At 55.4% G+C, this 27,832-nt stretch overlaps 8 protein-coding genes across 8 annotated transcripts; 5 read left to right on the forward strand and 3 right to left on the reverse strand.

The window, feature by feature from the left end:
- The first annotated feature begins 366 nt into the window (after positions 1-366).
- Positions 367-2,032, forward strand: BJ171DRAFT_78216 (uncharacterized protein). The gene is made up of 2 exons (XM_053115886.1): positions 367-856; positions 986-2,032. The coding sequence occupies exons 1-2, from the start codon at positions 587-589 to the stop codon at positions 1,826-1,828; spliced, it is 1,113 nt and encodes a 370-aa protein (XP_052961596.1). The 5' UTR covers positions 367-586; the 3' UTR covers positions 1,829-2,032.
- Positions 1,830-2,657, reverse strand: BJ171DRAFT_434417 (ribonuclease III domain-containing protein; the record flags this gene model as incomplete). Its single annotated transcript, XM_053107942.1, has 1 exon — positions 1,830-2,657. One exon carries the CDS (start codon positions 2,655-2,657, stop codon positions 1,830-1,832), a length of 828 nt encoding a protein of 275 aa, XP_052961597.1.
- Positions 2,658-2,755: 98 nt separating this feature from the next.
- BJ171DRAFT_78118 (major capsid protein) lies at positions 2,756-4,161 on the forward strand. Its single transcript, XM_053115885.1, has one exon. It carries the CDS (start codon positions 2,865-2,867, stop codon positions 4,110-4,112), a length of 1,248 nt encoding a protein of 415 aa, XP_052961598.1. The 5' UTR covers positions 2,756-2,864; the 3' UTR covers positions 4,113-4,161.
- A 4,518-nt stretch (positions 4,162-8,679) lies between these two features.
- On the reverse strand, positions 8,680-10,042 carry BJ171DRAFT_78300 (uncharacterized protein). The gene is made up of 2 exons (XM_053115887.1): positions 9,865-10,042; positions 8,680-9,764 (listed from the first exon to the last, which is right to left on the reverse strand). The coding sequence occupies exon 2, from the start codon at positions 9,738-9,740 to the stop codon at positions 8,874-8,876; it is 867 nt and encodes a 288-aa protein (XP_052961599.1). The 5' UTR covers positions 9,741-9,764; positions 9,865-10,042; the 3' UTR covers positions 8,680-8,873.
- A 6,887-nt stretch (positions 10,043-16,929) lies between these two features.
- BJ171DRAFT_543449 (kinase-like domain-containing protein) lies at positions 16,930-18,848 on the reverse strand. Its single transcript, XM_053112986.1, has 2 exons — positions 17,779-18,848; positions 16,930-17,711 (listed from the first exon to the last, which is right to left on the reverse strand). Exons 1-2 carry the CDS (start codon positions 18,791-18,793, stop codon positions 16,957-16,959), a joined length of 1,770 nt encoding a protein of 589 aa, XP_052961600.1. The 5' UTR covers positions 18,794-18,848; the 3' UTR covers positions 16,930-16,956.
- A 704-nt stretch (positions 18,849-19,552) lies between these two features.
- On the forward strand, positions 19,553-20,789 carry BJ171DRAFT_543452 (kinase-like domain-containing protein). Its single transcript, XM_053112987.1, has one exon. It carries the CDS (start codon positions 19,676-19,678, stop codon positions 20,747-20,749), a length of 1,074 nt encoding a protein of 357 aa, XP_052961601.1. The 5' UTR covers positions 19,553-19,675; the 3' UTR covers positions 20,750-20,789.
- A 934-nt stretch (positions 20,790-21,723) lies between these two features.
- BJ171DRAFT_543455 (uncharacterized protein) lies at positions 21,724-23,730 on the forward strand. The gene has a single exon (XM_053112988.1). The coding sequence runs from the start codon at positions 21,789-21,791 to the stop codon at positions 23,652-23,654; it is 1,866 nt and encodes a 621-aa protein (XP_052961602.1). The 5' UTR covers positions 21,724-21,788; the 3' UTR covers positions 23,655-23,730.
- BJ171DRAFT_543459 (uncharacterized protein) lies at positions 23,651-26,296 on the forward strand. The gene is made up of 2 exons (XM_053112989.1): positions 23,651-24,336; positions 24,490-26,296. The coding sequence occupies exons 1-2, from the start codon at positions 23,856-23,858 to the stop codon at positions 26,040-26,042; spliced, it is 2,034 nt and encodes a 677-aa protein (XP_052961603.1). The 5' UTR covers positions 23,651-23,855; the 3' UTR covers positions 26,043-26,296.
- The last annotated feature ends 1,536 nt before the right edge of the window (positions 26,297-27,832 follow it).

Below are 27,832 nucleotides of genomic sequence, written 5' to 3' on the forward strand. Positions count from 1 at the left end.
CCCCAAACCTTCGCCTATCTCGCATGCATTTGCCCCAACCTTATACTTGACCAATCCGCTTCTTGGACGTTGAGTCACATTGCTTCGCCTTTGCACGTTTCTCCTGCCAGGTGCTTCGCTTTTGCTTGCGCCTCTCTCGCTTTGGTTCTCTGCCTGTCTCGGTGGTCCTTCTCGGCCCTCGTTCATGCATCGCCCCCTTCGCCCTGCTCAATCGCCCACTTTTCCCTCCCTTGGCCGCCCTTCGCTGCCAAGTCCGGACTTGTCTATAAATAGCCTGACCCCCGCGATGTGTAGTCGAACCTCAGCGTTCAAAATAGGACTAAATAAAGTGCCTTCTACTTTATTCTCTGAGTGTTCCTCACGTCTCATTTCGAGACTAGTCTTATCTTGAACGGATCTTTGCTTCCCTCGCTCCCTCTCCGAGTCCACTTCGGACTTTACCCTTGCCTTCCCTGAGCTCACTTCGAGCTCACTTCTTCTTTTGCCGTTGAGTCCCCTTCGGACTCTAACAGTCGCTCTCAATGCAGTGGCCATCTCCAACTCATCTGGTGGGGGTAGCCAGGTCAAGACGGGCAAGGGTGCACCGATGAAGATGCTCTTTGGATCACAGAACCTGATGATCACCGCCAATCTGGGTTTCGCACAGTGGGACACCAGCACTCCATCCACCGACGGTCAATTGAATGCAAACACTTATAGCATCGTGAATGTGATCCCACTGCCGAATGGTATGCAGGTGGTGACGGCGCAGCCCTTTGTGCTCCAGCGCGGTGATTATGTGGTTCTGAATGGTGTGTGGACACGCCCTCCACTCTACACTCTGCAGAACCCAAACGGCCAGTTCCAGGTGACAGAGGTCATTGACCGATACAACTTTACAGTGAGTGCCTACATCTCGTATTTTGACTCGGGGTTGACCTTCCAGGGGTTTCCCTATGTGGGTACGCAGTATCTGACGATGAGCAATGTGTCCCATGGATTTCAGCAGGGCATCCGCATCTACTCTGCCGGGGGGAATCTGGTATCCATCCAGACCATCATCGACCACTCGTTTACGGTGGGGCAGACCGTGTATATCTACAACAGCGATTGCGTGCCGTCTCTCGACACCAACACCGGCAATCATAATGGCTACGTCGTGGTTGCGGTGCCGGCAAACGACATTGTGACGATCGATATCAAGCAGCCACTGCAGCAGCCAGGCACGACATGCAGCTTTCAGTACAATACAAACTTTACACTCTATGACATCACGCCGTCGCTTGGGTTTGGATACTACGATCTCAACAACTCCAGCTTCGACGTGGCGCAGTTGATCGACCCGACCACGCTCTTGTTCCAGACCAACACCGGGTTCTCGGAATACAGCAGCACGACGACACTGGTGGCGAGCCAGTTCCGGATCTCGAGTATGACGCTGGGCTGGAAGACCACAGTGAGTAATATCCCGGATTCATATCCGCTATCGTTTATGGGAAATCCCGTTCCCGCGGCTTTCACCAAACCCCATGCGGCCATCCATCTGGCTGGCGAGTTTTACTGCTTCCTGTGCTCGCCGCAGATCGGGCAGATGCGCACCACCCGGAATATCAAGGATATCTTGGCCAAGATCCAGCTCACGGAGAACCCGGGTGTGGTGATCTTCAATTCGTTCGTGAGCACGCCCTTGATCCCAGACACACCCATTGCCCGCATCGACTATTTTGATTTCTACATGTATGCCCCGACGGGCTATTTATTGAACTTTAACGGCCTGGACTACTCCTTCACGATCAAGATCACGGAGACGATCGAGACGAGTGCCGAGCTCCCCCCACTCAATGCATGATTCAAAAGTGCCTGGGTATGTTGAAATTGACCAGCGCGATCTTGGAGGCCCGTTGCTCGGCCGTGATCTTTTTACCAGACTTTCCCATTCCAACAATGACTTGCTTGGAATGAGCATTGATCTTGAAGTCTCGCCGGATCTGCTGGTCGTAGGAGAGGACGTTTTGCGGGAGCTGGTCGCGGAACTGGGCGTCCACTAGGACCAGCCGCACAAACATCATGCAGTACTCGGACTCGACTTCGACGTATTTCGGATTGTGCCAGCGACGGGACTGGAAGAAGCGCTGCAGGATGTCCTTGTGGTTGTTGTTGTTCTGGATCAGGTATGAAAAGTCGACGAGGTTCTCGATGATGTTGATGATAAATCGCCGGGCATAGCGGAACCCCTCTTCCATTCCCCAGGTGGCGATGATGGCCCCGACAAAGGCCTCAAAGGCGTCTTCTTGGATGCGCGACGAGCTGTATCCGTTGGGCAGCTCGATGAAGCGAGCGAGCTGCAGATACCGCGCAAACTGGCACAGGGCCGAGGAGCACACGATGCGAGTGCGCATCTTGGTCAGGAAGCCCTCCTGCTCGTAAGGGAAGCGCTCAAAGAGATATGCACCGACAGTGGCGGTGAGGATGCCGTCGCCGAGGTACTCGAGGCGCTCGTTGTGCTGCAGAGCCGGTGTTGCTGCAGCTGAATCGCTGGACGACCGAGTGCGGCTGCTGCATCGGCTTTCGTCGGGTGTGGGTGAAGGGCAGCCGCTGTTGCTTCCGCCGACGGTGGGTTTCTTGAACACAAAGGCCTGCTGGAAATGCACCAGATCGGTTGGGCATTTGAGCGACATACCGCCGTCCCCGATCGGACCAAAGCGGTTCAGAATAGACTCGATTGCATGATGGGTGAGCAGATGTGACATGGCAATGGGTATCGAATAGAAAAAATGACAGGACAGAATGAGACCCCTCCCCGTGGACACAGCGAGTACTGCCGATACAATTCTATTTTTTTTTCTTGGCTATATAGTAGCCACGAACGCATCTAGAAACACGAAATGTCTGGAGGAGGATTGTTGCAACTTGTCGCCTTTGGTGCCCAGGACATGTACCTGACCGGCAACCCCCAGATCACTTTCTTCAATGCCGTCTACCGCCGCCACACCAACTTTGCCATGGAGTCCATGGAGCAGACCTTCTCGGGCACTGCTGATTTCGGCCGCAAGGTCTCGTGCCTGGTTGCCCGCAACGGCGATCTGATCCACAAGTCGTATCTGCAGGTCACCCTGCCCCAGCTCACCGGCAATGCCTCGCAGTCCGGCGGTGCATCGGGCCCGCAGACCGTCTGCTGGACCAACAACATTGGCCACGTCATGATCGACAACATGACCGTCGAGATTGGCGGTTCCATCATTGACCAGCACTACGGCCAGTGGCTCACGATCTACTCTGAGCTGACCATGCCCGAGGAGAAGGTCCACGGCTACAACGTCATGATCGGCAACACCGATGTTCTCACCACCAAGGCCACCACCATCCCTCAGACCGATATCTACGTCCCCCTGATCTTCTGGTTCAACCGCAACCCTGGCCTGGCCCTGCCTCTGATTGCCCTGACCTACCACGAGGTCAAGATCAACATCCAGTTCGTCCCCATCCGCAACCTGTACATCACCTCGGACAACACCCCTCTCCAGAACGAGCCCTCGATGGTCGACTCGACCCTGTACATTGACTACATCTTCCTGGACCAGGACGAGCGTCGCATGATGTCGCAGCAGAACCACGAGTATCTGATTGAGCAGCTGCAGTTCCAGGGCGCCGAGTCCTTCAACAACTCGGCCGTCCGCCAGAAGCTCAACTTTTCGCACCCGTGCAAGGAGCTGGTCTGGGTCATCCAGATGGACGACAATGTCCTCAACCAGGCCAACCGCTGGACCGACTTTACCACCTCGGGCACCAACTCCTCGCTGTACTGGCAGGGCGACGATCCGCTGGTCGATGCCAAGATCCAGCTCAACACCCACGACCGTATCACCACCCGCACTGCTCCCTACTGGAACCTGATCCAGCCCTACAACCACCACACCCGCATCCCCTCGACCGGCATCTACCTGTACTCGTTCGCGCTCAAGCCCGAAGAGCACCAGCCCTCTGGATCGATCAACATGTCGCGTATCGAGGGCACCACCCTGCAGATGACCCTCGCCACCGGCACCTCCTCTGTCCGCTCGTACGTCTATGCCGTTAACTATAACGTGCTGCGTGTTACTAGCGGACTTGGGGGATTGGCATATTCAAACTAGTTTAGGCTAAATGCTGCCTCTCCACGGTCCACTGCAGTTGAGGTTTGGACTTGTTGGAGCTGGAGGTGTGTGGTTTTCATGGAGTGGCATGGAGCGCGTTACGCGGGGAAGTAAGCCATCGATCCCGGTTGAGGCATAAACCAGGACGAGCCAAATGACACACAAACACAGAATGGTGTGCTCTCAGAACACACCATGGACAAGTCGTTTGGGTGATGAATACATCGTTTTACAGCCAATCCAATAAAAAACGGGACACCCGGGTTTTTGACCATTGATCGAATATTTTGTTACCCAATGTTATCGCGCACTGGCCATGACCATTCGCCACACATCCGACTTTCGCACCGCCGCATTGCGATGCTACGCCCTCATCCATAGCCTGCGTAAGGTCGCCTCCATATTCAGTGTATCCAAGAGCACCATCCATCGATGGCACCGAGGATGCAAGCTGGATGACCCATCCCGGGTCCCGGCTCGCAGATCCACTTTCTTCGAGCAGGCATGTCCAGTCATTCGCACCCTGATTGAACAGGACCCGTTCCAGACTGGTCCTGTGTTGCGATGCAAGCTCGAGTCCATCCTCCAGAGGAAAGTGTCGCTCTCACTCTGCCACACTGCCATCCACCGAGCAGGTCTCTCACACAAGAGGGCAACACACCTCTACAAGTCCAAGCGACTGGATGAGCGAGTGGCACAGTTCAGGGACCGGGTCCGCTCCATCGACCCGCGGCGATTTGTTTTTGTCGACGAGACAGGGATCAGGAGATCCATTTTCCCTCTCTACGGATACTCACCGAAGGGCGTCCCACTCCGTCAGCGCAATCACATGAAGCACAAGTCTGTCTCGGCTGCATTTGCCATCAACCACTCTGGTGTGCTGCATCGCATGTACATCCCCACATCATTCAAGACACACTCGATGGTCGAGTTCTTTGAGCGAGCGAGCTTCCCAGACGACTCTGTGGTTGTGATGGACAATGTCAGCATGCACAAGACAAGGGCTGTCCTGGACTGCATCGAGCACCGAGGATGGTCAGTGATCTTCACCCCACCTGCCTCGCCCGACTTCAATCCCATCGAGAACTTCTTTGGGATTGTGAAGCATCAGTACAGGAAGGCAGCAGCGCTGAATGCGTCTGAGGGGTTCAAGATCGGGATGGTGACCCTGTTCGAGTCCGCCGTGCGGAGGGTGCTTCCAGATGTCTTCCCACCGCTGATTGAGCGCGCGATGCGTTTCTGGGCGTGAATCATACCATCGAAAAAGTGCGTCAAAATCACCCTTGGTTTTTTCTTGCCTATAGGTAGAATCAACGGGGTGTCGAAATCGCGACAGATGGCTCCCCGCAAGAAAAAATCCCCGCCTGACCCAAATCCAGATCCTGGACAACCCAGTGACGCACCTGCTGACAAGAAACCCGTCATCAAATCATGTCGTGCCTGTGGATTGACCAACCATGTCAAGCCATTCACCAAGAAGTGCAAGGCCCGGACCGATTCGGCCCCCCCTTCTGACTCAGCGTCTGTCTTTGGGGCCGTTTGCCAAGCACCCCCTCCAGATGAACCCAGTGAAGACATCGCCGTTCCGGCCCTCGTGGTCGAGATGCCTGCACCAAAAGTCCCTGTATGTACCACATGTGGGGAAGAGGGTCATGCCAGAAGCAGCAGCTCGTTGTGTTCAAAAAAGAACCCCCTCTGGAGCTCTACCGAGCCCGACTGTGGTCCAAACGAGTATGCCAAGGCCGAGTACTCGATCATCAAGTGCACTCTTGACGCCATCATCAAGAACGGCGCCTTGCACGACAAGATTGAGGAGACTGTCCGGGCCATGACACACGTGCAGTACGAAGCATCTCGGCTCCTGGAGCTGCATCTCAGGCGATGCTTGGACGAGGGCATCACCATCCCCACTGTGTCGTCGAGTGACCCTTCGTTCGTTCGAAAGTGTTTCAACATGGTGCATACCGGAGCTACAGATGTCAAGAATGGCACGACCCAAGAAGACAAGCACCTCCTCGACACCTATGAGCTGTATCGAAGTACATGGAGTGGATCGTGTGCCCTACCTCCTGTAACCCTCCCAAAGGGCACTGGTTCACAGGTCCTCACATTGGCTGTCAAGACCTATGCAGTCAACTGCGAGACCCACATTCTCGATCGATATTGGTCCCTTCTACGCCGATTCTGCAATCTGGCCCTGATTGCTCCCAAGGATGTCAAGCGACATACACACGTCGATGAGTGTATGAAGCTGATGGAGAATCCCCTCTCCGATACACTCCTCGGTGATCTGAGGAAATCCTTCGCCCACCATGCCGACCAGCTCTACATCTTTCGCTACACAAGCCAACAGGACCTGTACAAAGTCGTACCAGTATTGGCCAGTGAAGTCTCTCGGCTGACCCACCGAAAGGAGACACTGTTCGTGGCGACCATTCGAAACAGAATCATCCCCAGGCTCGTGAGGGATACCGATGATCTGAAAGGAGAGTGTGGACGACTGAACGAGGAGATGTGTCGCGCGATCGAACGAAGGCAGTCGGATCAATACAACGCACTCCACAAACGGCACGAGGAGGTGGAGAAGCAGGTCACCGTCAACACGAAGCGAATCAAGCGATTGACCGACCGACTTGCTCAGACCAGGAAACGACACAACGTCCCTCGAGCACAGTGCACCTTGGTCCCGCTCTGCGATGCCAGAGCCAAGTATGTCAAGCTCGACACCAAAGCATTGTGGGAGTTCCTTGGTTCCCAGAAGGGTACTGGTTTCAAGTGGAACGACCTGAAGACCAAGGTCAATGGCACCACAAATCAAGAGATCTTCTGGCGAAGGACCTTCAAGCTGGAGTCGAGACTCTTTGGTGTCAGGAAAGAGGGGAAGCAGCTCTTTGGTTGCGAGATCAGCACCGATGGGGTCGGGTGCTCGATCACCACGCTCAGGTACAAGATCCTGAAGAAGGACCCCGATGTCAAGCCGGTACCCAAGACCAAGGTGAACACACTCACTCCCGAGCAGAAGATCCAGACCAGAGTCGGTCCCATTGACGACTCTCGGACCACATGGATCGGGATCGACCCTGGAGTGGGATCGATCTTCACCGCTGTCAATCGAGCACCCGGTCAACCATCCATCCAGGAGCAAGACGGTGTCAAGGTGACCAAGGCACAGCGCGCCAACGAGAAGATCGTGTCGTTCTCCAACAAGGAGTACCAGCATCGAACTGGCACCAGTCAGGCGACCAAGTGGATCCAGAGCACCCACAAGGCCCTTGATCTGCAGGAATGGATGAGCACCACACCAAGTCCCAAGATCCCTGGGTTGGCTTCCTTCCTGCGATACATTCGCCATGTGTTCGATGGAGACATGCTGGACAAACAGCTGTACTTCAGCCTGACCCGGCGACGGCGATTCAAGCGACTCGATCTCCACAGCAAGCGACAGCGCACTGTTCACGAGATGTGCAAGCGAGTCATCGACCAGGCACCAAAGGAGACCGACGTGTTGATTGCCTTTGGGAATGCATCCTGGAAGCAGGGGAAGGGATATGCATCCAGTCCCAGGAGACTCAGGTTTGCCAAGTACTTTGAGCAATTCCACCACCACCAGAGACGATCACCAGACCAATCCGTCTCCAAGATCCATGTGTGCTCGGTGAACGAGTTCAACACATCCCAGGTGTGCTCACATTGTCGGGAAGCCAAGCGACTCGAGTCACCCGAGTATCTTGATATCGAGAAACCACACTTTGTCCGGAGCTGTGCAAGCTGCCATACGCTGTGGGATCGAGACATCAATGCAGCCAGGAACATGATCTCGGTATGCCAGTCGATCATCGCCACAGGAGATCGACCGGGTGTATTCAAGACTGTGCTTCCGGACCCACCCAAAACAAAGTGATTGCCAACCAGGACGGGAAACAATCGCACGACCTGCCCACTGGGGTCTACGGATCAGCAGACCTGTGTCGCTGATGCCAGGAAGTGACTGTCCCGTTTCTTTCTGGTTTGACTGTATTGATACCAATTGTGGTGTGTACATGGAGTGGTGCTACATGCTGGGGTGACCCTCACTCTCAAGCAGAATCGGCGACATCCTGCACACCGGCCTTTTGGCGCTCGCGGTAGCGGCGCTGACGCTCTCTGTTCATGGCCCTCTTTCGCTCGACTTCCTCGAGCTCCTCGGGGGTGAGGATGCTGGTCGATTGCTCCCTCACTTCCTGCTCGTATTCGAGGCGGATAGCATTCCTCTCTTCGATAGGCATCTCGGATGAAGCAGAACCTGCTTGTTGCTTGCGCTGCTGCCTGGTGATCTCGCGAGTGGCCTTGTTGGTTCCGCGGGACTGATCGCTTCGGGCGAATTTGTCGAGGCATGAGATGCACGAGTTGGTCAATTTTTCTCCTTTGGTCCGATATTGATCGAGAGGTTTGACCACCTTGCAATTGGTGCACTTCTTGGAGACACTGGAATCATCGACTTTGGTATTGGCTGTGGCGATCTTGCGTCTCTCGTTCTTGAGTCTCTGTCTGGCACAGCAATCATCACAAAGACTATTATAGCTGCCATCGGCCTTGCGGCTGAAGTAGAGGTGCGCAGGGACATTGGTCTTGGCACGGCATTGGGAGCAGGATCTGAGGAGGGGCTGAGCGTCGGTCGAGATCATCGTGTCGGCTCAGATTAGGAGAGAGACGGTGGGCTCTACCCTCCTCTAGTGATTTTTCCTTTACTTCTTTTTGCGCAGGACCCGGGTCAGCCCCGATTCACCACGCTGTCTCCCGCTTGGCGATGGGGTTCGTCTGCTTGGGGGTCCTGTAAAAGCGGCGATCGATTCCCCGCTCCAGTCGGAGCTTGTTGACTGCGTTCAGCTGATCAAAGAACTCTTGCATGGTCAAGTCGCACTTCAAGTAGTTGCAGTCCCCGCAGCAGGTCAATACATTCCCGCGCACATATCCCTGCTCGTTGTCCTTCCTGTCGACGCCGTTGCGGTGTCCGTGACTGCTGGTCTTGCCGCAATACGCACACTTGCCCTGGCAGAGCGCCTTGAACTCGTGCTCCTGCAGCTCAAAGGTAAGACCCTTCTTCTCGGCCCGGGCCTTGTAGGCAGCAAAGGACACTCCCGAATACTTTTTCCAGGCATCGTCGCCAGCAAACTCGCCAGGACCACCATAGGTATACACGAGGTGGGCACAACGGCGGATAAAGGTGACGGGATCGAGGGCCATTTTCATATAGTTACACTTTACACAGCAGGAGACGGTGTTGCTCATGTCGTACGCCCCGTTGTTGTTCAGACGATCGATGCCATTGAGGATTCCATCGCCATCGAGGAATCCGCAATAGACGCAGGGAGATGTGCACATAACCAGAGCCTGGTCGTCAGTGAGATTCCAGGGAATGCGCTTGGTCTGGGCCTGACGCTTGCGCTCGCCAATGAAGGTGTTGAAGTGGGTGCGATGGTAGTGTCTGAGGTGGTCTCTGTTGTTGCGAGACCACTCGTTGTGGACATCTGCCAGGTGACGGCGGAATCCCTCTGGGTCTTCTGCCATTCGACGCTCCCTGTAGTCGATGTCGTATCGGTTCTCGCGGTTCAGTGCCAGTCGCTTCTCTCTGGTCTCTGGATTGGCCATTCGACGAGCATCGTGTCGGGCGCCCTTTTCGAGGCAGGTAATGCAGGAATCGGTGAGATTATCCGGCTTGGACAGATCCACTCGGAACTGAGCAAGTGGCTTGATGACCAGACAGCCACCGCACTTTTTCTCAATGGTAGGGTCCTCGACAACCTTCTCGAGGCACTTTTGGCGGTTTCTGACAAGCTTCACTCTGTTCTTCTCGGTGCAATCGTCGCAATAGTTATAATACGTTCCGTTGGGTTTGACGCTGAAGTAGAGGTGCGCGGGGACATTGGTCTTGGCCACGCATCGAGTGCAGGACCTGAGGACAGGCGCACCAATGGCATTGTCGGAGGCAGAGGCGGTAGCGTGCTGGTCGAGTTGGGTGTTCATCATCGCAGTTCGAGAGAGGATGCTTGGCTCTACCATGAGGCAAGAAAACAAGTCACCCAGATCCAGCGCATTTGGCAGAGACATGAGCACGCTCATGGCACCATACACGTGAACAGGGCCCAGTGGGCGAATGGTCATGACCAGCGCGCGATGGTATTGGGTAACAAAATATTCGATCAATGGTCAAAAAAAACCTGGGTGTCCCGTTTTTGTTAGTTTGCCTGTAACTTCCAGGCGTACACATAACACTGGAAAGAAAAGGAATTTGTTTGAACGTACAGAAATATCACAGACACACAGCGCCTGGAGGGACAGGGGGTTTGAGTGGTGAGATCATTGACTTGTCACTTTCAGCGAACCTTCCGCCTCTTGCTTTCGGATTGGTTGCTACTGCCGGATTCCGTCGGAGTTGTGGTGGTGAGCTTATCGCGGCTTGGTGGATATTTCATTGCAAGTCTTGACGCAAAAATTGTACGAGCCCGAGTGGAGTTTTGTTCAGTACCATGTCCGCGTTCATGGCACTGTCCGATCCAGAATTTCGCCTTGGCACTCGGTGTCATGAACACCCTCTGCCTTTGCCCTCTTCCTTCCTTTACCCTTGCCCTTTCCTTTCTGTTTGCCTGCCTTAGCGCTTTCCCTTCCTTCTGTTTGTTTGTTTCCCGCGCTGTGCTGCCTTGTTGTCTTCCCGCCAGCACGCGCGCTGTCTGTGTTCCGTTCCCGTTTCCTTGCTGTTGGTCATGGGTTACGCCCACAACGCCGCCTCGACGCCGCCTGACGCCTTGGCGCCGCCATGCCGCCGCCACTGACGCCCGCTGACTCACGGATCCCGAGTCACGGCCGCCACCTGCTTCGCTCGCTGCTTCGCCCTCCCCGCCGCTGCTTCGCTCCTGCCCCCTCGCTCTGCAGCGTCGATCCTTGGCGCTCGCATAAATAGCCCTCCGACCAGCCTCTGTCCTTTGCCTTCGTCTTGCCACTTTGTATTTTTAGTATCCTAAGCCTTGGATCTAGAATAAAACTTTGGCTTTACCCTTGACACTCTGTGTCCCAGTCCAGTCCCCGCTCCTCTCCCTACGTTCGAGTCTTGTATTAGGACTCTTGCGCACTTCCCTGCTTGCCCCGTTGTCCAGTCTTGACACTTGGCAAGACCTTCAACAACCCCCCACTTGCCCTGCCTTTGCCCCCGTTCCCTTCGCTATATCTTTTACCAATGGCTTCCCCTTCGGGCCTTTCCGAGCCCGAGCTCCAGGCCATCCGTGCGGTCATTATCCAGTCCGCCGAGAACGCCCGTTCTCTCCAGGACTTTTCCAAGTTCCTCCACGATCAGGATGATGCGCTCAACCGCATCACCGATCGTATGGACCAGGTCCTGGCTCGCCGTGAAGAGGATGTCCGCCAAGTTGTCGCCGCCAGTGTCCAGGAGGCCCTCCGCAGCTACCAGGCCCAGCTACCTCCTCCTGCTCCCGCTCCCGCTCCGATCCGTCGTGCAGGTCGCCCCTACTTCGGCGTTCCTGACGACGTCGATGATCCTGCCCAAGACCCCGAGGACAACCCTGCTGGTCGCAACTCTGCCACCAGGCAGATAGGTCCTCCCGACCGCTTCTCTGGTAAGGACCCGAGCCGCTGCAATGCCTTCCTCTCGCATTGCAGACTGGCCTTCGTGTCCAACCCTCCCCTCTTCCAGACTGAAAGGGATAAGGTGTTTTACGCCTTATCCTATCTCGATGGTACTGCTGCAGACTACATGCAGCCGTACATCGATCAGTTGGAGAGAGACCCCGAGTGCTCCCCCCCTGCCATCCGTGACTTTGCCGGTTTTTCCGAGTGGCTCCGTGCTGCCTTTGGCCAGGTTCAGCCCACCATCGCCGCTGCTCGCGAGATGGTCAGGCTTTACCAAGTCACCTCCGCCGCCGCCTATGCCGCCGAGTACCGCCGCCAAGCCGTCCACCTCGTCACTTGGTCCCAAGACCCTCTCATGTTCCACTTCGAGAGTGGACTCAAGCCCTCGGTCCAAGATGAACTCTCCCGCCGCTCCTTCGACAACCTCGAAGATCTTATGCAAGCGGCGATCGCCATCGACAACCGCCAGGAGGACCAACGTTCCCGCCGTCCCAACCACCGCTCCGCTCCTGCTCCTGCTCCTGCTCGTCCGGCTCCTCTCCCTTTCCGTCCGGCTCCTCGTCCCTTCGCTTCTGCTCCTCCTCCTCGCCCCGCTCAAGCCTTCAACGTTCCGCAGCCCATGGACCTCAGCCAGGCTTCCGCTCGCAGGCTGACCGCCGAGGACAAGGCCGCCCTCCGTGCTGCCAACCGCTGCTTTTATTGCAAGCAGGAAGGGCACATTGCCCTTCGCTGCCCCAATAAGACCTCCTCCCGCTTGGCTGCCATCGATGCTTCTTTGGCTGTCGTTGATGTGAATAAACTTGACGACCAGGAAAACTTCTCTGCCTAGAAAAGGTCGGAGGAGCTTTCCTAGGCGTCAATCATGTCATAAATCTTCCTCCTGTAAATGTCTCCACGGTAAATCACTCTTCTGCCTTTTGCCATCTTGCCCCCGTCACCATTGCCACCGTTTCCACCGCTCTTGCTTCTTCGTCTTCGCCTCCCGAGCCTGACATCCAACGTCAGCCCTCCCTCGCTGTGACTCTGCTGTGCGGTCCAGAGTCCATACGGGCAACCGCCATGATCGATACCGGCGCGGTTACTTCGTTTATGGACACTGGATTCGCCGCAACCCACGCTCTCCCCACCTTTGAAACTTCTTTCGTCATCACTCTTGCCGATGGCTCTTCGATGGAGTCTAGTCTTGGAGTTTGTGTTTCTATGATCACAGGCATCAGCCACTATGAACAAATCTCGTTCGCGCTGATTCCCTTGGCTTCATACCCGATCATCTTGGGTATGGATTGGATCAAGAAACACAAACCCTACTTTGACTGGCACCATGACTCTATTTTCTTGCCTTGCACCTCTATCCACAGTTTGGCCTCCCCGTTCTCTCCCGAGCCACAGTCCTCTAGGTCCAGCCCTGCCGAGTCCCCTGCTGAGGTCCCCGCCGAGCCTGCCGTGTCCCTGCCCGAGTCCAAGATTGTTCCTGCCGAGTCCCCAGCCAAGTCCCCAGCCGTGCCCGAGATCCTCCCTGCCTTGCCTCCTGCCGTGCCCAAGCCCAGTCCTGCCTTGCCTCCTGCCGTCCCCAAGACCAAGACCCAGTCCCTACCCAGCGTCAGCCTGATCGGCAGCATCCCCTTCCAGCACGCCGTCCAGAAGGAAGGCCTGGAAGTGTTCCTCTTGGATGCTGCCCGAGTCCTGTCCCTCTGCTCCGTCGACGCTGGAGCCAAGCCCAAGGCCGAGCCCTCTGTCCCCTCCAAGTACTCGTCCTTTGCCAAGGTGTTTTCCAAGTCCGAGGCCGACAAGCTCCCCCAGCACCGCCCTTACGACCACACGATCCCGTTGGTCGAAGGTGCGTCTCCGTCGTTTGGGCCCGTCTACAACCTCTCCAAGCCGGAGATGGACGCCCTCCACACCTACATCCAAGAGAACTTGTCCAAGGGTTTCATCCGCCGTTCCGAGTCCCCTGCCGGTGCCCCAGTCCTGTTCGTCAAGAAGAAGGATGGCTCCCTCCGTCTCTGCGTCGACTACCGGGCCCTGAACAAGATCACCGTGCCGAACCGCTGTCCCCTTCCTCTGATTGCCGAGACGTTCGACAACCTCGGTAAGGCCAAGATCTTCACCAAGCTCGACATGCGAGGCGCATACAACCTCTTGCGCATCGCTGAAGGTGAAGAGTGGAAGACGGCCTTCCGCTGCCGCTACGGCCATTTCGAGTACAACGTCATGCCGTTCGGCTTGACCAACGCTCCTGCCTCGTTCCAAGCCTTCGTCAACGATGTCCTCCGAGAATACCTTGACCAGTTCGTGGTCGTCTACCTGGACGACATCCTCATCTACTCCTCCGATCCTGCCGAGCACGAGGCTCATGTCAAGAAAGTCCTGACCAAGCTCCAAGACGCCGGACTCTCACTCAAGCTTGAAAAGTGTGAGTTCGACCAGTCCTCCGTCGCCTTCCTCGGGTTCATCATCTCGCCCGATGGAATCTCCATGGATCCCGACAAGGTCAAGGCCATCCAGGAGTGGGAGATCCCCCGATCTGCCCACGACATCCAAGTCTTCCTCGGCCTGGCGAACTTCTACCGCCGGTTCGTCAAGGACTACTCCAAGATCGCCACCCCGCTGACGGACCTCCTGAAGAAGGACATCAAGTTCTCCTGGTCTCCCTCGGCTCAAACGTCATTCCTGAAGCTTAAGGAATGCCTGAGCACCGGTCCTGTCCTCCGCCACTTCGACCCCGAGCGTCAGTGCGTCATCGAAGCCGACGCATCTGACTATGCTCTTGGGGCTGTTCTCAGTCAGCGCGACGACGAAGGCCTCCTCCACCCCGTCGCCTTCTACTCCCGGAAGCTGCTCGATGCAGAAATGAATTATCAAATCTATGATAAGGAACTTCTCGCCATCGTCGCAGCCTTCAAGCAATGGAGACACTACCTCGAGTTCTCCTCCCAAGCCACCGAGGTCGTCACCGACCACAAGAACCTCGAATACTTCCAGACCTCCCGCAACCTCAGCCGTCGCCAAGTCCGTTGGTCCGAGATCCTTGGCGACTACAACTTCGTCATCAGGTATCGACCCGGAACCCTCAACAATGCCGCCGACGCCCTCTCCCGCAAGGACAAGTTCCCTAAGGAGGGGGGTGACTCCCGTAGCTCCCCGAACACCCAGACCCTGCTGCCACCAAAACTCTTCGTTTCCGCCCTCCGAGCCGTTCCCGTTGCCCCCGAGTCCGAGGATATCGCCGCCCTCATCAAGTCAAGCCTCAAGAAGGACTCTACCTTTGGTCCGATCCTGTCCCAAGTCCTCAAGAACCCTGCCTCCTGTCCCGGCTACTCCGTCGACAACGACCTTCTGCTCTGTGAAGGTCTCGTCTGCGTCCCCGATGTCCCCGAGCTCAAGCGCAAGATTCTCGTCGAGTGCCACGACTCGCCGACTGCCGGCCACTTCGGCGTCGCCAAGACCTTTGAGCTCGTCTCCCGGACCTTCCACTGGCCGACCATGCGTCGCTACATCAAGGAGTATGTCTCCGGATGCGACACCTGCCAGCGGAACAAGCACTCCCGTCACAAGCCCTACGGACTCCTTGCCTCGCTCCCTGTTCCCGATCGCCCTTGGTCTTCTGTCTCCGTCGACTTCATCACCCAGCTTCCCGAGTCCTCTGGACACACAGCCATCTGTGTGTTTGTCGACCGATTCACCAAGATGGCCCACTTCGTCCCGTCAAGCAACGAGGCCAACGCCGAAGACACTGCTCGGATGTTTGTCGAGCACGTCTTCACCAAGCACGGTCTTCCAGACGATATCGTCTCAGACCGAGGATCTACCTTTGCCTCCAAGTTCTTCCAAGCCGTCCTGACCCGCCTCAAGATCAAGCACAAGATGTCGACTGCCTTCCATCCGCAGACCGACGGCCAGACCGAGCGGGTCAACGCCATCCTCGAGCAGTACCTCCGCTGCTTCATCAACTTCCAGCAAGACGACTGGGCCCAGCTTCTCCCTCACGCCGAGTTCACCTACAACAACACCTCTCAAGCAACCCTCGGCTGCTCCCCCTTCTTTGCCTACACCGGCTACCACCCTCGTTTTTCCGTCGCCCTTCCCCGCACCACCAAGAATGCCTCCGTCGCCGACGATCAAGCCCGAGCCATTCACTCCCTCCACGATGAACTCAAGTTCAACATCGCCCTTGCCCAGGACTCCCAAGCCAAGTTCTACGACCCCGGCCACTCCCCTTCCCCTCCGTTCAAGGTTGGAGACCGAGTCTGGCTCTCCGCCAAGAACATCAAGACCCAGCGACCCACGGCCAAGCTCGACCACACCAAGCTTGGGCCGTTCAAGATCGTCGCTCAAGTCGGTTCCCGCGCTTTCAAGTTGGACTTGCCCTCGTCCATGCGCATCCATCCGGTGTTCCACGTCTCCCTGCTCGAACCCGCCGCCGATGACAAGATCCCAGGTCGAATCATCCCGCCCCCTCCACCCATCCAAGTCGACGGCCACGACGAATGGGAAGTCGAACAGATCCTGGACTCCAGGCTGTTCCGAGGTAAGCTCCAGTATCTTGTGCACTGGCGTGGCTACACGGTGATGGACTGCACCTGGGAGCCCGCCAGCAATCTTGCACATTGTCCGGAGCCTGTCACTGCCTACCACTCCTCTCATCCCTCGAAGCCTGGCCCTCTCGGAGCTCGGGCCTTGAGAGGGGGGTAGTGTCATGAACACCCTCTGCCTTTGCCCTCTTCCTTCCTTTACCCTTGCCCTTTCCTTTCTGTTTGCCTGCCTTAGCGCTTTCCCTTCCTTCTGTTTGTTTGTTTCCCGCGCTGTGCTGCCTTGTTGTCTTCCCGCCAGCACGCGCGCTGTCTGTGTTCCGTTCCCGTTTCCTTGCTGTTGGTCATGGGTTACGCCCACAACGCCGCCTCGACGCCGCCTGACGCCTTGGCGCCGCCATGCCGCCGCCACTGACGCCCGCTGACTCACGGATCCCGAGTCACGGCCGCCACCTGCTTCGCTCGCTGCTTCGCCCTCCCCGCCGCTGCTTCGCTCCTGCCCCCTCGCTCTGCAGCGTCGATCCTTGGCGCTCGCATAAATAGCCCTCCGACCAGCCTCTGTCCTTTGCCTTCGTCTTGCCACTTTGTATTTTTAGTATCCTAAGCCTTGGATCTAGAATAAAACTTTGGCTTTACACTTGACACTCTGTGTCCCAGTCCAGTCCCCGCTCCTCTCCCTACGTTCGAGTCTTGTATTAGGACTCTTGCGCACTTCCCTGCTTGCCCCGTTGTCCAGTCTTGACACTCGGATCGTCGCATTCGGTGGCCTCGATGAACTTGTTCATTGCCAATTTAAAATCTTTATCGATTCCATGGCCGTGGTAGTAGCACTCGCCGAGCTGACAGAGAACGGTGCTGTTTTGAGGGTTCTTGGCGGCCAGCGCTTCAAAACGTCGCAAGGCCATAGGTAAATGGACCGTGGTTCCGATTCCAAGAAGAAGGCATTGACCCCAAATGAAATCGCTAAACCAATGGGTCCTGGAGCCGACTTGACACCATCCGAATAAATCGACTTGTGGTTGATTGCCTTGGCCTCGTGGTGGCTGGTTGGTGGTATTCTCCAGACGATAAGCATCGTCACAGTTGACCTCGGTCCCGAGTCCACAGACCAAGCACCAACGTTTCAAAAATACAGCGACGTCCTTGAACGAACCGACTGTGTTTGTCGAAGTTTCGGAATCGGCTAGTTGACCCCATAACTCGAATGCCCTTTCCGAATTTTGGGGTGTGCCGAATCCAAGAAGGTGAAGCCAGCCAAGTGCGAAAACAAAGCCATCGCGCTCGGTGGATTGGTCTTCACAATCATCGATTTTTTGAGCGATGAAGGTGAACACTTCATTCCAATCCGAAGCCTCCATTTCCAAGTCCATCGAAAGGACAAGAAAACGAGAGACACCATCGTCCTTGAGGGCTTCAATGGCTTCAGCCGGAGTCAACTGGTTTTGGGAATCTATTGCGGGCGGTACAAATATTAGTCACGAATCATTTACGAGTGGCAAATGGGCGTGTGGACATACCTGATGACTCCGAATGATCTTCAACGGGTTGTTCATTTTCGCCCGAAACGCTGACCGATGAGACGCTTGAATCCGATGGCGATGTCCGTTCGAACGATTCCAAGATACGAGTGAACTCTGGGATAAGTTCGGCGGCCTTGGGACGCTTGCTTGCTTTCTTCCGGAGGCAGCCTTCGAGAACCTCCTCGAGACCAGGAATGTTGACTTCCCGAATTTCAATAGTCGCCCCAGTTTTGTAAATGTCTTGAATATCCTTGAGTTCGACGATTTCTCGAGGCCAGACATTTTCGCAGTTGATCAGTATATCGCAGCATGTTATGCCAAACGAATATACGTCCGTGGATTTGTTGGGGCGGATCGGTCCGATAGCTCTTACTCGTTCAGGGGCCATATAGTAATAGGTACCATATGGCTGCTGACCCCTGTCGAGACTGAGCTCTTCATATCCGGTCTTGGTCCCATGGAGCTTGAACGAACATCCAAAGTCCGTGAGGAGGATCGACAAATCGGCCGACACCAAGGTATTGTTGGGCTTGACATCCACGTAGATGACGTTTTTGCTGTGGAGATATTCGAGGCCTTCTGCAATTTCCTTCATCCAGCGGACCTTGGTTGGCTTTGCTGTTTCTGGGTGCCCTTCGATATACCGTTCCAAATCGAGGTGGGGTTGAAAAGGGGAAATCATCGCAGGAGCGATGTCGTATCCGATCGATACGCCGATCAGCCGGAGGATCCGTTTGTGGCTGAGGAGCTCCCAGACACCGGCTTCCCATCCAAGTTCGACAATCGGGTCGTGGTCGGAACCTTGTGGCTTTCGAAGCATTTTGATGGCGACCTCCGTATTTATGACACCGTCGTTGAGCCGTCCGCTTCTGATCTCGGTGAAGTCCGACGTTTTGAGGAGGCCATCCTCCTCTCGGTTGATGGTCAAATGGTCGGCGTCGAAAAACTTGCATTTGAGCATCGACTTGAGTTGTCTGGCCTGAGTGCTGTGGCTTCGTGTACGTCGAGACATTTTGGCGGCGCTAGTTGGTAGCGGGATGGGTTCGTTTTTTTGAGGAAAAATGCTGGTGGGGGGTGATGGGGAGCGGGGAGCGGATGCCGAGGGCGGCCATGAAGAGACAGCGGACGTTCAGCGTGGCTTGTCGACTCAGGTGCCATGAAATTAGAAATGAATGAAATTCATGATTCCGCGTCATGGCCAGCCTCAGTGTGGCCATTTGCTGCGCGTCACCCAGAATCCAGTCATTGGAAAAATGTGTGTGTGTATATTGACAAAATATTCAATATTGCAAACACTGGTGGTATCGAGTGATACTACATGACGAGGCACTTCTTTTTCTTGCGAATGAAGTCGCTGGATATCTTGGAGGAGGGCTCTGGAGCTGGGGTAGGATGAGATTTCTCGCGCCTGGAAGGGATTTGCTCTTCGACAAGTGCGATGTTTCTCATGACCATTTGGATATGGGGGTGTTTGGGGTCACTGAATATATTGGTCCAAATCGCCAATGCCTCTTGGTACAAGGCAAGTGCATCGCCCAGGCGTCCTTGGTCACTTGCCACCAGGCCTATGTTGTTGAGTGTCGAGGCAACATCGGGATGTTCGCGGGTGCCATAGACCTTGGTGGTGGTCAGCATGGCTGGGACTGGTGAAGAGCAGAACGAAGGAGCAACCCAAACCAAGAGGGAATCACCATCCACCCATCCACTCACCCACCCGGGAATGCCCGAGCTGCTCCGGATTCGAGCGGTGGTCACCACGTGACCATGTGCCATGAAACGCTTTCCTCTGTCCGAGGTGGTCGTTCTCGCCTGCCCCCCAAGCCTTGCAGCCACCGAGAGCGCCCGCTTTCCCCGTCATCTCCCCGTCGTTCCATCCCTTCGCCACCGCTCATAAATGGCTTGTGAAGCGTCTACCTTTGACGATATCGTCGCTCGTGGTTGTCGAGTCGTCGACCCAAGTGATATCGTGTCCGTCGAACCACTTCAGAACTTCCTCATGATGAGGGACAACATTCAGGTTCGCTTGGCTTTCTTCGATCGTAAGATTGTTGTCGTCAAGAAATATCGCCGCCTTCCTGATGAGGATTCTGGAGAATATCCACTCCACTTCCTCTGGGACGTTGGTACTTGGTCCAGCCTCCACCACTTCAACATCCTCCCCCTTCTCGGCATCTCCCGTCTCGACGACGGGTTCTGGGTTGCCCTGAGTCCCTTCCAACCAAAAGGCAACCTCTCTACCTATATCCGAAAGAAACCCCCAGTCTCCATGGAAACCAAAGTTCTCTGGATGAAGGAGATAGCTACTGGCCTGCGCTATCTCCACGAAAAGCGAGTCGTCCATGGTGACTTGAAACCCGACCATATCCTGGTCGACTCTCGCCTCCACCTCCACCTCTGTGATTTTGCCTCTTCGCTCAGCTTCCCCCCCAATGTGAGCAGCGTCAAAGGGCTCCCGCTTCCAGCTGTGCATGGTCGATATGGCACTGCTTTCTATATGGCCCCCGAGCAAGTTCACGCCAATCATCCTGTCCAGCCCAACAGAAGCACAGACGTCTTTGCCTTTGCTGTCTGCGCCTGTGAAATCCTCGCAGACATGGGTAATGTCTGGGGCGAAGAATCCCCTGGTAAAGATGTCTATGAAGAGCGTCGCAATTTTTTCGCTCAAGGTAGGACTGCTACCATCCATCGAGACGCCCCGCCCTCCCTCGGGGCCATGTTGACCAAATGCCTCCAACATGAGCCCCAAAAGCGCCTCGCCATCAAGGACATCGTCAAGATGCTCGAAAGTCTCCACAAGAGGCTCAAGGCATCCGCTGCACAAAAAAAGCGGCTCGAACGCAAGGCCATGGATACTCAGCGTGGTGTCTTCAAGCCCCTCACCCAAGCAGTCCAAAACGATGGTGATGCTGATTTGTTGGCATTGTTCGATGGTATTTCAGCTGGCAGTAGCAGTGACGACGACGCTTGAATGCAGTTTTTGTTCAATATACCCCTCAGTCCATGCAGTAGCCAGTGCCCTTGGTCCCACACATTTGATTTTTTCTGTGTGCATCCACCAGCAACGATGAGTTTCCACAGGCGATATAGCAACGACCCCGCCACCACAACCACGTCCAGCGACGACATCAACGACAGTGTCGATATTGGCATGGACTCTTCCAGCGGCGACAGTAGCTTCAGTACCAGCTATGATGAACCAATGAAATGGGAAGTCGCTCCTCTCCCCCCTCTGCGAAAGCGATCTTCGTCGATCGTGGAACAGCCCGGGTTCAAGCGGTCCAGGAACAGCGAACCTCAGCCAGAGACCAACGACGAGTCAGAGCAGTGGATGGACCGGGGGTATCCAGTGGTCGAAGAAGATACCACAATGGCCATGTATTATCCCATCAAGAAGGCCAGTACGAGCAGCGAACGCCATATGCCTTGGGAATTCGATGACATCCCAGGCCCGAGGAAGCGACCCGGTTTTGAGGAGCCACCTATCTCCAAGCGACCCCGCCGAACTGGTGAATTTGCTGGATATGTCAACCAGCGCAAGCGAGGCAGGGACGAGTACGACAATCTCCAGCGACCCAGCAAGCGACACCAGCAGACTGGGGATTTCATCGAGTTTGTGGGTCGAAGCAAGCGCGCTGCTGACGACATCGACGATTTTCCCCGCCCAACCAAGCGGAGTGCTTCTCGATTCTCAATCTTCTCTGAGTAAGCTGTCTCCCCGCCCCCCCATGACCCGGCTGACACAATCTCCGCCCTGCCAGATGACCCCCCCATTCTTCCGACACACCGCTCACGTCCAGTTCCCGATGCTGGCTTCGCATCGTCCTCAAAACCAGCCCGATTTCCTGCCGCCGTGAAGCATCGCCTCTCTCTGCAATCGATCGAACATGCCTCAAGACGACTTTATCTCCCTGTACTGGCCTCAACTACCCGCCGAGCTTCAGTGTCTGATCCTCGCCTACGTCTCCAGTGATCAGTTCACTGTAGATGCTCTTCTGCGCTCTGGATTCATGTTCAAATGCGGTGCTCCCCAGCGCCGCGAGCTGATCGTTGGCAGCATCAAGATGATCAGTGCAATCGAGCATCCCGGTGATCTCTTGGATTCCGCCGATGATACTGGCAACGAAGACGATCAAGAAGAAACGTTCAAACCGGACTGGACAGGGGACTACGATCGCCTCGAGCGAGATGACTACCCCCATTGTGCCACTCGAGCTGCTCTGATCAGCGCCCGGATCAACTACTACAAACGTTACTACTCGCGATACAGCCGTTATCGAACCAAGAAGGGTCGCTCGTCCTGTGTACCCCTCGAGCAGTGGTTCCCTACCAAGTGGATCTACCCCAAGCACGATGTATTCAGCGCCGTGACTACTCGGGTCTTTCGTATCTACCGACACCTCTTTGCCGAGTATTCGCATGCTCGCGATGTTGACAAGCTCCATGCTCTCCAGCGCAGCGTTGCATACTTCGAGGGTCGTCGATACAAGTATGGGGAAGGTGGTTATGGCCGAGACTCACGGCTCGCCATCGCTTCATTCAAGAAGGGTGCGCATTTCGGAAGCGCCTTCTGCAAGTACGAGCTGATCAAGTATCAAGCCGAGTACGATCAGAGTGCCATTCCCAAAGAGCTCGACCTCTTCTTCCGCCAACTACTGGCCGACCCAGATATGACTATTCAACATGAAATCGTGCCTGACGGGATACTCCAGGAATATGCGCTTATCCCCGCAGTCGCTTGCCAGCTTGCCAAATACCACTTCACAAACCGAACATCGATCGTCAACCTGGCTCGCTATACACTGAGTCTCTTCTACGATTTGAACCCGGTGCCTGGACCCGAGCACGACTGGTACATCTGTCGCACCGAGGGGCATTCCCCAAATGTGTGGTACTACGACACCCTCCGCTTCTATCTGCTGATCCTCCGTGTCTACGGAATTGTCGATCTGTGCGAGCCATTTGAGAAGATCGAGGACCGAGGACCCCGAACCCAGGGCTGGATGTCGTTTCCTGGACTTTCTGCTGACACCTGGAGGGATATCAGTATTGCCTTCTTCCGCCAGGTCTTTCTGGATATGGAGGACGAGGCATACATCCCCTTTGTGGTTGGTTGGCTGGGAGACTGGAGTACCAGCCCGCTCCAGTATTGCCGAGAGAATGCCTATCTGTTCACCGACCTCAGTACCCACCTCTACACGAACCCTCTTCAAGACCTGCAGTACGTCATCGACAACGAGTTTGAAGCGATCGTCAGCTCGGATGAAATGGCGGCTCATCCGATCGAGGCCATGTTCATGGCTGGGCTCTATGCCATATACCACAATATCCAAACGATGAACCACGATCTCATGATCGAATTTAAAGATGGTGTCATCGGTGGCTGTCGCAAGGCCATGCAATACTTTGACTACTGTGTGCGGGCTCTCCAACGCCAGAGCAAGTTCAGCGATCGCCACCGGCTCCTCCTTGAGGGAGCCTACTTCCTCAAGGGTGTGAGTATGGCTATCGCAGAAATGAATGGAAGCACGCAAGACCAGCAGCATGCAGTCAGTTGCCTGGTCCAATCCTACGATCGATCAACGAACAAGACCCGAAGCCCCGCTGCGGTCTGCATTGCCTTTGCATATCTTGGCGGCTATGGAGTCGAGCGTGATGTCTACAGCGCCAGGTACTGGTTCGAGACGCAGGATGCCCAGTTCCTCAAGTCGCTGAAGATATCCGATAATATCTGGTGCAGTTGGGCACTCAAGCCAGCGGACCAGGTCGCCATGAAATCGATCAGCTGGATCAAAACTCATATGGGTGTGCGTCATGATGTGTCTGGGTTGCTGCATGACTTGGAACTCCCAGCTGGAAACGATGGTGGTGTGTAGGGGGTGGTTGACTCGTGAATACAGTGGCAGCTCCTTCCTCCTTGCTTGCACCAGTACACCCTGTCTGCCAGGCCAGTCTGGGAGACACCCTGTCTGACGAAATCGCCGCCCAACCCCGTCATGTTCCGCTCCCTCCGCCATCGAGCGGGTCGCTTATATTGACCGTCTCGCTGCCCCTGCCATCCACACCCCTGTTCCAAAATGTCCATTGCCAAGATTGCCCGTGCCGCCGACGCCATTGCCCGCCTATCTGGGCAAGCCCCCGTCGATCACCCATTGCAGAGCGCCTTCAAGTCTGCCATCGATCTCTTCCATGTGCTGAAGGACATGTATATCAACCACCGTGGTTGGGAATTCATGGTCAGCAGGACTGCTTACCTACTCACTGTGCTGAGCAAGCATGATGCCGATGATCTCGAGTCCATGCAAATCGGGGACGCTCTCTCTGCCCTGTACGATACGATCACCCACACGATCGCATTCGAGCGACCCTTCGATTCCGCTGACGTCTATGGCCAGATCAAAGAATTTTGCCACAATCAAGAGGAACAATGGACGATCTTTGCCCAGCACCGCCGCCCTGGTGGTCCCGATCTCGTCCCCTTGAACGACACTGGCCTGGAGATGTGTCTTGCGTGTGATCAAACCATCGATCGCACCATCGACATTGCTCGCATCGTCACTGAGAAGCGCAAAGAGCAGCCAGAGGAAGCAAGTGAGCCCGATGCGAAGAGGTGCAAAGCATCCACCGCCGACGAGGAAGGTGAAACCGAGCCTGTTCCGCCCCCCACGGACTCGGCCATCAATGACGTCGATCCCCCGGGTCCTAGCATACCGGCTGAGAAGTCTGAGGAACCCGACGTGTCCGAGGAACCGGGCATGTCCGAGAAGCTCATCGATGACCCCGAAGACGACAGCCAGAGCGACGTGACTGAAGATTTGGATATCGCCCCTTATGAAGGACCAGGCGCGACTGCTGAACCCACGACCCCGGCAAACAACGAGCGCGAAGACGGTGAACTGACCCCCGTCCTCGACGCACCGGTTGCTCCTCCCTCGCTCAGCGAAGCTTGCATCAAAGCGGAGCCACCCGTGCCAGAAAATGAACGATCTCCTTCCCCGGCTTCATCGGATAGCGTTCCGTCCGAGCCCGACACACCAGACTCCATACTCGACGAGTGTATGGAGTTCATCATGGAGAACTTCAAGCAAATTCCTCTTGATGACCATGAGTGGGATCGCACAGTCGACGATGTCCTCAAGCTTGTCTCCACGGGGTCGTTCAGGGCAACGTTTTTGCTTGGCTGGATCCGATATGTTGGTATCGGAAACAAACAAGATCGACCCCTTGCCTTCACGACGTGGGTTGGGCTACTCGCTCCACCCATCAACTCGCCCTGGAGGACGCAGGAGCTCAGTCCCAGTACCAGAAAATGGATATCCTTTTTGATCCGCTGGGGCAAGACTGCTGAATGCTGCCCCGAGACCATTGGCCAGTGTGTCCCTGTCGACAAACACGATGGGATCCTTGAAAACCATCACAAGTTTTCAAGGATGTACTTTGAGTGCATGAACCTCGCGTCAGACGACGACGTCCTTTGCAAATTCATCACAGCGCACTGCTACAACGAAGGATTTGGAACAGCACCATCGAAGCGACAGGCCCAATCTCTCTGGGTCTCACTGAAGCGCAACCAAACCAGTGCTGGGATGTGTTGTGTTGGTGCGTGTTTCGAAATTGGCGCGTTCACTCAGAAAAACGAAGAGCAAGCCATCAACTTCTATCGCCAAGCCATCGCTATGGGATCGAAAATGGCAGAATTCTGTCTTGGAGCGTGTCTACTTTCAAACCCAACGAGGGATGTTGCTTTGCTCGACGAAGGCATGAGGCTGCTGCAAAGCGCCTCTGTATCCGGGTCGATCATTGCGACGATGCGTCTGGCTCTACATTTCGAACGAGGTCAATATGTGGCGAGGAGCCACGCCAACGCAAGCCAGTTCTACCACAGAGCTGCTGAATTCGGGAGTGTCGAGGCTCAGTGGCGATTTGGCTCTGCCTACACGACAGCGAATACCGACAAGGATCGAGCCTACTCTATCGAAATGCTGATCAAAGCAGCAGATCAGGGTCATATTGACTCCATGGCCTTTCTTGGGCAGATCTACTACACGCAATCGCGAATCCGAGACTACTTCAAGGCCATCAAGTATCTGAGAATGGCTGCACATGCTGGACACCCAGCGGCGCAATGCTACCTCAGCCTCTGCTACCTGCGAGGACATGGTACTGCACAGTCGCAGAGCCTTCACACGCAATGGCTTCAATGTGCCATTGCCACCAACCCAAGTGAAAAGGACAAGTACCTCGCCCTCATTCAATCCCCATGATATGACTGCTCACTCCATGTCACCCCAGCATTCCAAACCCGATGCAATCTTTCCTTTGTTTCTGTGCTTCGAAGCCATCCGTTTGTGCTCTTTTTCGACTTCGTCACTATGGCCGCTGTCATCCAATTCTTCCGATGATGGTGCCGACGAAGACGACGAATCGTTCCAGTTTTCCTGTTCATTTTGTGGTTCGCTGGACTCACTTTCAGAGTCCAGAGCGAGAACCGGCTTGCAATAAAGTCTCTGGATTGCTGCTTGTACATCCTCGTGCACACCCTCGCTCGTGACAGTGACGATATGTCCCTCGAACGACTTTTCTATTCCATCGATAGACCAGAGACGTGTGCATCCGGTGATGTCGAGCTGGTTCAGCTGAGACAGGGTGTGTGGGAGACCGACAAAGTCGCGGATGGCAGTGTGTGCAAGCGAAAGACGCTCGAGGGCTGGGCAGCGAGGGAAGAATAGGAGGGACTGTAGCGACGTGCAGTTGTTCAGAGTAATGCATTCGAGTAGAGGCAGATCCTTTGGCAGGCCAGCGAGTGACTCGAGACTTCTGCATGCTGACAGATCCAGAGTCTTCAGCTCGGGGAGTGAGTGAGGCAGGCCATCTAGTGTACGCAGCGATAAGCAATCGCGCATGATCAGATGCTCGAGGACGGGTACGCTTGTGGGGAAGCCATCCATGGTTGAGATACTGGTTCCCGATAGATCGAGGGACACGAGCACATGAAACTCGCGGGGCATGCTGTGCAGGATATCCAGATCGCGAATATTGGACATGTCCAGCTCTGTGACAAAGGCGATGGCATCCATGCAGGGCACCGAGTGGATAGTAGTCGGTCGCTGCCTGGTTGATGCACTCTGCCAGGATCTCCATCTCCTCGGCAAATGTCATTTCATTCACATCACCCTCGTCGGTGAGCTCGGAGCCATCACAAGACTCGATATCAGCGTCGGTTTTGTCAGGATCGAGCTGTGCCTTTGACTCTGGAACCGACTCTAAGTTAGTAGATGGACCTGGTGCGGAGTCTTGGTTGAGTGGTTTATTAAGGAATTTCGCGAAAAAATCAAACATGGCAGCGAAGAATGCGGACGGGGTAACTACAATAGGGCAACAAATGATTTCAATGGGATTCGCTGCGCGAGAGGATGGTTCTCATATCGCCGAGATCATGGAGCCTGGATCTCACACTGAACAATGTGTGATGGAGAGAGTCCTCGAGATCGGTAGGGATGCTTCCGAGACCATAGATGATTTCAAGGGCGTTGAGAATCATCTCCTGTGCCTCAACGTATTGCTTGGATCTGAGACACTCCTCGCCCCTGGATGCCATGTACTGCGCAATATACAGGCTCGATTCGTCGCTAGGTTGCTCCTCGGGTCTGTCGTTGCCGGGTTCGTCGTCGTCGCTGTAGTCGACAAGATCGTCGTCTTCATCGATGTAGAACTTTGCAGCTGCTGTCGTGACCGTCTCGGTATCGCTGTCGGGCAAATCCAGCGTGTGTGTTTCGAGTGCCTTGCATCGAATCTGTGCTGGAGAGTGATCGACGAGGAACTCGCACAGCGCCAAGACAGTGGCGAGCCACCAGATTGTCCTCAAAGACGATGTGGTTCTTCTGAAGCTTGTTGATCCACTTGCCCATGCCGACGATGTCCTCCTGGACGGCCCGGATGCATGCGATGATGCAGCATTGGTAGAGGACTTCGAAGGCTTCACCCCTGGCTTCGTGCTGGCCTGCCAAGCGAAAGGACTCACGGGCGAGGTCATCGAGGGACTTGTCGAGGATCG

The sequence above is a fragment of the Polychytrium aggregatum genome (assembly GCF_025602895.1).
Source record: "Polychytrium aggregatum strain JEL109 chromosome Unknown BJ171scaffold_155, whole genome shotgun sequence".
Classification (NCBI taxonomy): Eukaryota; Fungi; Chytridiomycota; class Chytridiomycetes; order Polychytriales; genus Polychytrium; species Polychytrium aggregatum.

What these genes read in the sequence shown, in the direction of transcription:
- BJ171DRAFT_78216 (XM_053115886.1), top strand. Translation starts at nt 587, where the DNA reads ATGAAGATGCTCTTTGGATCACAGAACCTGATGATCACCGCCAATCTG. An exon ending in GCCAGTTCCAGGTGACAGAG is followed by an intron (nt 857 to 985) that starts GTCATTGACCGA and finishes CATGGATTTCAG; the next exon opens with CAGGGCATCCGCATCTACTC.
- BJ171DRAFT_543449 (XM_053112986.1), bottom strand. Translation starts at nt 18,793, where the DNA reads ATGTCTCGACGTACACGAAGCCACAGCACTCAGGCCAGACAACTCAAG. An exon ending in AGATCATTCGGAGTCATCAG is followed by an intron (nt 17,712 to 17,778) that starts GTATGTCCACAC and finishes CGCCCGCAATAG; the next exon opens with ATTCCCAAAACCAGTTGACT.
- BJ171DRAFT_78300 (XM_053115887.1), bottom strand. Translation starts at nt 9,740, where the DNA reads ATGGCCAATCCAGAGACCAGAGAGAAGCGACTGGCACTGAACCGCGAG.
- BJ171DRAFT_543459 (XM_053112989.1), top strand. Translation starts at nt 23,856, where the DNA reads ATGTCCATTGCCAAGATTGCCCGTGCCGCCGACGCCATTGCCCGCCTA. An exon ending in CGACATTGCTCGCATCGTCA is followed by an intron (nt 24,337 to 24,489) that starts CTGAGAAGCGCA and finishes GTCCTAGCATAC; the next exon opens with CGGCTGAGAAGTCTGAGGAA.
- BJ171DRAFT_78118 (XM_053115885.1), top strand. Translation starts at nt 2,865, where the DNA reads ATGTCTGGAGGAGGATTGTTGCAACTTGTCGCCTTTGGTGCCCAGGAC.
- BJ171DRAFT_543455 (XM_053112988.1), top strand. Translation starts at nt 21,789, where the DNA reads ATGTTCAAATGCGGTGCTCCCCAGCGCCGCGAGCTGATCGTTGGCAGC.
- BJ171DRAFT_543452 (XM_053112987.1), top strand. Translation starts at nt 19,676, where the DNA reads ATGGCTTGTGAAGCGTCTACCTTTGACGATATCGTCGCTCGTGGTTGT.